This window comes from Sinocyclocheilus grahami, unplaced genomic scaffold, assembly GCF_001515645.1.
Source record: "Sinocyclocheilus grahami isolate Dianchi unplaced genomic scaffold, SAMN03320097.WGS_v1.1 scaffold227.1, whole genome shotgun sequence".
NCBI lineage: Eukaryota > Metazoa > Chordata > Actinopteri > Cypriniformes > Cyprinidae > Sinocyclocheilus > Sinocyclocheilus grahami.
Window position 1 is genome coordinate 938,016 of NW_015505406.1, and position 8,459 is coordinate 946,474.

Sequence of the window (8,459 nt, forward strand, 5' to 3'; positions counted from 1 at the left end):
TCAGCTGTCTTAACCGCGGCTTGTGTACTGCATCATCACTGTGTCTGTCACGCGACTCTGTCGCTCTTTCGGGCTTGAACTGATGGTAAAACTAACGACATTATTAACTGTCTTGATATTTACTTTGAAAGCTGAAGCTCACGATTATGGTAAGGAAAGTTACATTTCCGATGCGTGCTTGTGGTGTTCAGCCAATCACAATGCACTGGGTCAGCTGGCCAATCAGAGCAGACTGCGCTTGTCAAAGGAGGGGGCTTTGTTGAAAACGACGTGTTTGAGAGAGGCGGGGCATAGAGGACCTACAATAATGTACAGTATTTGAAAAATAATGTGTTTTTTTTAACATTAAAGCATGTCAACATATTCTGTTACACCAAATACACAAAATAATGATCTTTAAAATAGCATCATATGACCCCTTTAAGACCTTTTAAGGCCTTAATTTGTGGAAGGGCGAATTAAGACGTTTTAAGAAACGCAGAGTTAAAGGAGCCCTTAAAGCACGCACACATCTGCTGCTGCCAGATACATGACTGTGGCTGCCAGCTGCTGATACATTCAGCTTTTTGTCACTTCTTTTCATGTCAAAAGTTCAAAAGACTCTTTCCTGCAGCCTTCAGCCCTGTGCTGAGTCACAGACCCTGGGGACCAGACGGTGAAACTATAGACTTGTGTGGATTACAAGCAGGTCACGGGTGGAGCACACCTTCAACTTCTGTTTGTCCTGTAGGTGAGAGTGTTTGTGTCATCAGAGCAATAGCCGTCAGGTTTTTCCTGCATGTGCTGCTGATGTGCGCAAGAATATAAAATGCTGCTGCTTAGCAAGTGTTTCTCAGTGCACAGAGTTTGAGGTTTAATTCACCTTGTCCCGGGGCCACTGTGTGTTCTGAATAATACAAGTACTCCTGTGGTAATAGGCCACCCATGAATATGTGCCCTCACTTCCAATCCTAGACGCCCAGCCTTCTACCGATGTCAGTGTGTGTGCACAACAAGTTGAAACCAGACCTTCCACATAAAGATCTCTTTTGTGCTGGTGAAACGTGCACAAAAAATTTGTGGAATGACCCTTAAGACTCCATATACTGTATCTACCAGCTCTGAGTAAAGCTAGACAGCTTGCTATTCATAGATGTATAGGCTGAGATACTGTTACCAGCCTATCTGTCTAGAGAGCACAGTGAATGAATGACAGGACACACATAGCTACTATGGAAGCTGGCTCCGCCTCAGAAAAACAATAAAAAAAGGCAACTGTGAGATAAAATTAAATAAGAAATAGTCAATTACAAGAAATAAAATTGAAATTCTGAAAAATAACGTCACTCTGCATCATAGGAGGTGGGTAAACCAACCCCAGGGTCAGGCTAAAAGTAGCCTAATAATAACTACACAAGTCATAAACCCATCTATTTTAGACAAGTAGCCTACCAGATACAAGTGTCATGTCATTAAATATTTTTAATACGACTGAAATTGTATTTAACTTCATCACAATTTAACAAAACATTGTTAGTTGGTAATTATAGTGCTTCAATCCCAGTTATTCAAACAGTGAAAAAATTACATACAGAAAGAGAGCAAAGAACATTTAAATTTTTTTTATTGAATCTCTTACTTGCGTTGTACAGTACGTACATCTGCCCTTCATTGTTTATGAAGAGAGAATTCGCCAGACAGCAGAATTCAGTCACTGAGCACGCGCACTGAACAAAACTCTGGCGTTTCAGCGATGACTCACCTGAAAGCCTCTGATTGGCCATTACATTCATAAGCTCAAAACAATCGTGTGATTGGTTAAAATGCGCAACGCTGAAGATATTGAGAAAAATATAGCAAGAGCAAGAGATTCACACTTCATCCTGTTTATATATATATATATATTGGCTTGCCTGACCTTTTTTGAAGCAGCTTGAAATACTTAATATCACGGTCCAAAAAAAGTGTATTATTAATATATATTTGCTACAATCCCTATCAACAGGAACAAAACACCGCTTTAAAATAGCTTCAAAGTTCTCAAGGTTTCTTATGCAATATGTCAACAGTCCTCTCTCATCTTTCACATCATTTTAATGTGTGAAATACATTGTTAATAAGGGATAGTGCATCCCAAGATGAAAAGTTTTTCATCATTTACTCACCCTCATGTCCTTTCAAACCTGTGTGACCATTTTTTCTATTGAACACAAAAGCAGATATTTTGATAAAACGTCTGAGTGTTGTTTTGTTCATACAATGAAAGTTGATAATGTTTGGATCTCAACGTCTTTAAAAAATATCTTCCTTTTTGGATGAACTATCCCTTTAATAAAGGTCAACACATTTTGCTTCGTAACTCCAACCTCTCAAAGACTTCAGTGATATTGGAAACATGTGTGTTCTGAATGTATTTGGGATAAACAAGTATTACTCAGTAATACTCTTCGGCTTGATGTGATTAACCTGCGGTCTGATCGTTGAAATGTATTATCCTATAGGATTTGAATGATCATTATGCGGGATTCCCCTTCTGATAAAAGGAGCAACTGGTTATGATCATTGTGTTTTTGTTTTACAGGTTGTTCTGTGTGTTCGACCAGCTCAGTCTGGATTCAATAATCACTATTTGTTACATTTGTATCCAAGCAATCACACGTCAGGATAGAACATCCTGAAACAGTTTAGCAAAGAGTCAGGAACAAACATACTATGCACGCACTAGTGCCAGCACAACCGTCGGACACTTAAAATCATAAATATTCATATCAAGCAAAATGTGTTATTTCTTAAAGAAATTGTTTACTCCCTCAAGTTGTTCCAAACCTGTACGAGTTTCTTTCTTCTGCTGAATGCAAAAGATGATATTTTGAAGAATGTGGGAAACCAAACAGTTGCCGGTTGCTATTGACTTCCATAGTATCTTTTCTATACTATGGAAGTCAGTGGCTACCGGCAACTGGTAACCAATATTCTTCACAATATCATCTTTTGTGCAGAAGAAAGTAAGTCATACAGGTTTGGAAGAACATGAACGTGAATAAATAATGACAATTATTTCAATTTTGGGTCAACTATCCCTTTAAATTAATTCAGAAGAATTTTTAAAAGACATACTCATTATAATGAAGTAAAAAACTAAAAAATACATGAGAGAATCATGTTTTTAACACTCCTGTTTTTATTTTACTACTGTTGGCCAGCAGTGGGTGTCACCGTGATACAGTGTGTGGGGGTTCATTCCCAAATTATTTCCTTTACACTCCCCCATTCTGGACTACCATTGGTATAGTCCAGTGTGGATTGGGTCAGCTAGCATGCTTGCGTGCCAGTGGAGGTAAGCTACCGCAGGACACCATCACAGAAGCACCCCACCCATAGACTAAAAATAGATGCTTAGTGTCACTGAGCCAAACGTCTGTTACTGGTTCCTTTCAGGACACTACCGCGAAGAGAGCAGAAGGAAGAGAGACAGAAAAGAGACAGGCACTTAAGTACTAATGCATGGCTAGAACATGTCACGCATGGGGCGAAGGGGTGGAGAAAAGAACAGGGAGGACGATGAACTCGTCAGTCAACACATGTGTGATGCTAGGTTAGCTGAACACCATGCGAGAGTCATAATTACTTCATCTTCATCATTTTCTCCAGAAGCAGTACCATCAGCGTTGTTGACATCTTGCCGCAACGCTTTCAAAGACTCTCTTTTCCAGTCTGTTTTTACATCAAATTAAAGAACAAGCACGTCAATCAGTGCCTGAACAATTGAAAGTCTATATTCAGAAAGCGACAATCAAAAACAAGAGGCACTTTTTGTGTACTCATAATATGTTCAACAATTGTGAATCATTCGATCCTTTTTGTGAATACTGGACACAAACGGTTCAAGCTTCTGTTGAAGGTCAAAGGTCATTGTCATTGGCTCCACTGTCTTCATTCTCCTCTCTGATTGGTTATTGTGATTGTCTGTTGAGAGTCCGGAGAGCACAGGCAGTTGTTGCTCTTCTCGTTTGGCACATGTTCCCGTTGGCTGCAGCAGCCAGTCACTGCAGATGTCTTTGGAAAGTGCTTGCGAAGATTGTTGGGCTTTGTGCATACACCTTACTCTGTGTTTCTGCTCCGCATTCAGGCGCACGGGAGAGCGCCGGCGTTCTGTTTCCCAGAATTCCATATTGCTGCGGCATCAACATTCTGAAAAAGACAAATTAGATGTTGAATATTCTAATACAAGTGAGTGGTAGTGTTAACTTAGTGTTACTGGTATACTATTATAGTTATTGGTAACATTTTGGATTATATATATATATATATATATATATGTATGTATATGTGTGTGTGTGTGTGTGTAATTTTAGTTAAAGTTTTGATAATGTTGTTGTTGTGTTTTTGCACAAGTTTGTGTTTTTAGGTTTCCGCTTATATTTGATTTAATTTCTATCCGTTAATGTTTATATAACTTCAAGTAATGAAAATGGTTTTAGTTTGTTAACGATAATAAACCTGATCAGGGGAGATTTGGTTTTAAGAATAATCCTAAAAAAAATTTTTTTCTAATACAAATTTAAAATGCATTAAGGCTGTTACATTTTGATGTCTGCCATGAATATACCTGCAATCTAAGAATAAGGTGAACTGAAACTCAAAAATCAATAGCTATGTTCTATTGCAGCTGTTCTTATCAGAAGAACTATTTGCATATGCATCATGGCACATGGCAGAGCTGTACAGGGTTAAATTACCTTAATGTCATGATGATGTATAATAAGTCCATATTGCCGTGGAAATGTAAATGCGTTTACGAGAGGAGAACAAGGTCACACTTAAGTCACATGCAGGGTTAACACCTGCATGCATGCATAAGACAGAATATGCATGTTCAATTAACTTAATCAATCCAGTGTGCGTCACTGCTTGGTCCACAAACGTGGCCTCCAGCATAAAAAACAATCACTGCAGAATAACAAATTGATGGCCTTTATTCATAAAAGCAAAGATGAGCTTGTCTCTCCCTCTGCCTAGTATCCTTTCATTTCCATCCATTATTGTGCTATTTGTAAAGAGTCAGAGTCATTTAGACAAACACACAGCAGAGACAGCAACTCATTTAGAGGGAACACTGAACATTTAAAAAAAAAAAGTCAAAATGTACAGCTTAAATGGGTCTGATAGCTTTTGGTTTTGTTTCTAAGGGAACACACAAAATGATCAAATGTATACCTTTAATGCACTAGCGGTACATATAATGCTTTACATAAAAGCACCAGCATATAAATAAATATACACTGGAATAATCATAACTTATAATTAGTGTACTGTAACATGTATGATTATTCCAGTGTATATTTATTGGGCAGTCCTGAACCAATCAGACATATAACCAGACACAAAACAAATGTTGATTAATTGATTGATGACAAATGAGACATACACTGAATTATTAGATTAAATCAACATTTTGTTTACATGGTATTTATTCCTAATTCACAAAAAATAAGAAAAACAGAAGACATGTAGCACCTACTGATGATGCCAGTAGATTTATGATCTGTTAATTGGCCTCTAAATAGTTATTGGCAGATGCTAATAATCTCAAAATTACCAAATAAATGAATCCGCTTGGCTGATATAATGGTCTATCACTAGTAGAGACATTATACAACATTTAATATTTAACATCCACAAATTTACCACCCCAATTTTATATAAAACTATTATCTTCTAATGTAGACTAATGGAGGAGGTTTTGTATGTGTATGGACTGTACCGTCTTCTAAACTCAAACCCTTGTGTTAATTGTTGCCCAAAAAAAAAAAACATGTCCATGACGGAATAAACCAACAGGTGAAATATCAGCTAAATCAAATATCAACAGTATGCGATTTAAAAAAAATGATTTTTTTTTTCTATATTAAGTTATTGATGTACTAAAAAATGACATGTTTTGACAAAGGGGAAGTAAACAAAATTATTATTGATGACCTGAAAATGTACCAATGTTCCTTTTCCTTGTTGCTCTCAATTTTCTAGTCTTGGCTCTAATTGTAAAAGGTTGCCCCCGCCACCTCTGCTCCTCACTGAGCACAGATATATTTAGTCCCTCTAGAACAAGTTGTTCCAAGAACACAAAGAGACTCAATCAGAAAGAGAGAGAGGAGAAGGCAGAAATCAGATGAGAATCAATACACCAACATTTGGCAATGCAGCACCTAAAACACAAATTATGCTGGTGACAGGTCATGCTAGCCTTTTTCAGAACTTTAAGATTTCATTATACTACTTGCTGTGTAGTACAATTAAATAACTTATATATGGTATAACTTTATTTGCACCTTTATACATTTCTCAGTTTATAATCAATGGTGGCGCTTCAATAACCGATGGAGTAGAAAAGTGTGCATACTGTTAAAAACTACTTAATGCTACAGCACTAGTTTGGACATGACAGCTGCAGTGCTGCAGGTAGAAAGCCATTTCCTGCACTAAGAGCCATAATGAGATGAGAGAGATGGATGGATCTGTGGTCTCATTTCATCACGTATCCTGCCATCCGTACACTGATCAATTTAACAACGCCTCTGGGACATCTCTCTCCCTCTCTTCCCCCTCTCTCACTGTCTGCTCTGTGACATGCTTTGTTTTATCTGTCTGTCTGGGTCACCATACATTAGTGTGAGTGTGAGTACAGTTCGGCATGGGGAGAGCGTCTGCGGACTGTGTGAATGATGTCTGTACATTTTAGAGTTTTATTAACTGATTTAATGTTCATACATCAACCAAGCTGAACTGCTAGAATCTACTAGAAACATTTTTTTTTATTAAATTAACTTGAGTACAACGATGTTAAACTTAAATAAGGTATTAAGTTTGCAGTATTTCTTTCAAAATTAATACTTCAGAAAGAATGCATTCAATTGATCAAAAGTGACAGCAAAGACATTTGTAAATTAAGATTTATATTCAAAATAAATGCTGTTCTTTTGAACTTCCTATTTATCAAAGAGCCTTATTTAAAAAAAGAATGAATCAGTTTAAAAGAAAAAAAGCAGCACAACTGTTTTCAACATTGACAATAATAAGAAATGCTTCTTGAGCAGAAAATTAGCATATTAAATGATTTCTGAAGGATCACATGACACTGCAGAACGGAGTAATGATGCTGAAAATTCAGCTTTGCCATCACATGAATAAAAAATGTCTTAAAATAAATTAAACCAGAAAACAGACAAAGACAGAATTGAGCAACTAAACTCTGAAACAGAATTAGAAATGTTAAGCAATATCAAACATTGCAAAAGAACAAGCAGAAGAGAGACACGATGTACTGCACAGGGATATTAATGTTCATAACAAAAAGTTCCAATCATATTGATGAAAAAAAAAAACCCTGCCTAAGATGGTTTGCTGGTTTTTGTTGATTTTTACAGGTCTTGCTGGTCTAAAAGCCTGCCTGAGCTGGTCTTCCACTGACCTAGATGCTCTCCCAGCTTTCTCAGTTGACAAGTGCTCAAAACCCCTCAGAACAGAACGGACCAGCCTGACCGGGTTGAGAGACTAGCTAAGCATCTCAGGCTGTTGGCAATCATTTTGTGCACTTAAATGGCAAGGTTATGAAAAGCCAACAGTTCTTATACAGCTCAGAGGAGAAAAACAACTGAAAGCTGCCTAAAAACAAACAAACAAACAAGGTCAATTCAGCTTTGCCATCACATGAATAAAAAATGTCTTAAAATAAATTAAACCAGAAAACAGTTATTTTAATTTGCAGTAGTATTTCAGAATATTACTGTTTTTACTTTATTGTTAATCATATAAATGATGCTTATTGAGCATGAGACCACTTTCAAAAACGATAAAACTCTTTTACAAATTTCTTATATATTAGATACAAATGAAAACTGAAAAAAACCCCACCATATTAGATAAGAAAGCATTCTTTTTTCTTTTAAAATTACAATTATTTTACTGTGTATGTTGGCATGCGTTTATGCTTTTTAAGTGACAAAGATAAGAAAAGCTGATGAGAGGCCTTAAATAGTATTCTGGCATATAGTATGCAATGCCTCCTGTGTATGAAAGCATGTATGGACAGCTATGTGTGTCTCTGAGTGCCTGTATGTGACATGCTGATCTTTCCTCTGCGAAAGAAGTATGTGAGTGACGTTGCCTTTTCATCCCCTGAGGTTGTCAATCACTGACCAGCATCACATCAGATTTAGGCGCGACACGATGATATGTTTATCCAGGAGTATGTATGTGTGTGTGCCATTCAATGGGGTCTTAAAACATTGACATGTGTGTGTGTGTGTGTGTGTGAGTGAGAGAGAGAGAGAATATGTGCTCACAGTTAGGAAGAGTTTTGCTCTGGGTATTAAAAGGACCCAAGAGTAAGCGGTACATTTATTGAGCAATGCTGACTGAGCCTTTTCAGAGCTTCAGTTTTGGACTGAATTTGTCCCCCCCCCCCACACACACAACCCCAC

The 8,459-nt window shown here is 37.2% G+C and overlaps 1 protein-coding gene across 2 annotated transcripts in view; it reads right to left on the reverse strand.

Annotated features, from left to right (window-relative positions):
• Positions 1 to 3,053: 3,053 nt before the first annotated feature.
• LOC107597059 (insulin receptor substrate 1-B) overlaps positions 3,054 to 8,459 on the reverse strand; it is a 48,353-nt gene continuing 42,947 nt past the window's right edge. For both annotated transcript variants that reach the window (XM_016287970.1, XM_016287969.1), the window contains exon 3: positions 3,054 to 4,170. In XM_016287970.1, coding sequence (XP_016143456.1) covers positions 4,163 to 4,170 — 8 coding nt within the window. In that variant the 3' untranslated portion in view covers positions 3,054 to 4,162. The remainder of the gene's footprint in view (positions 4,171 to 8,459) is intronic.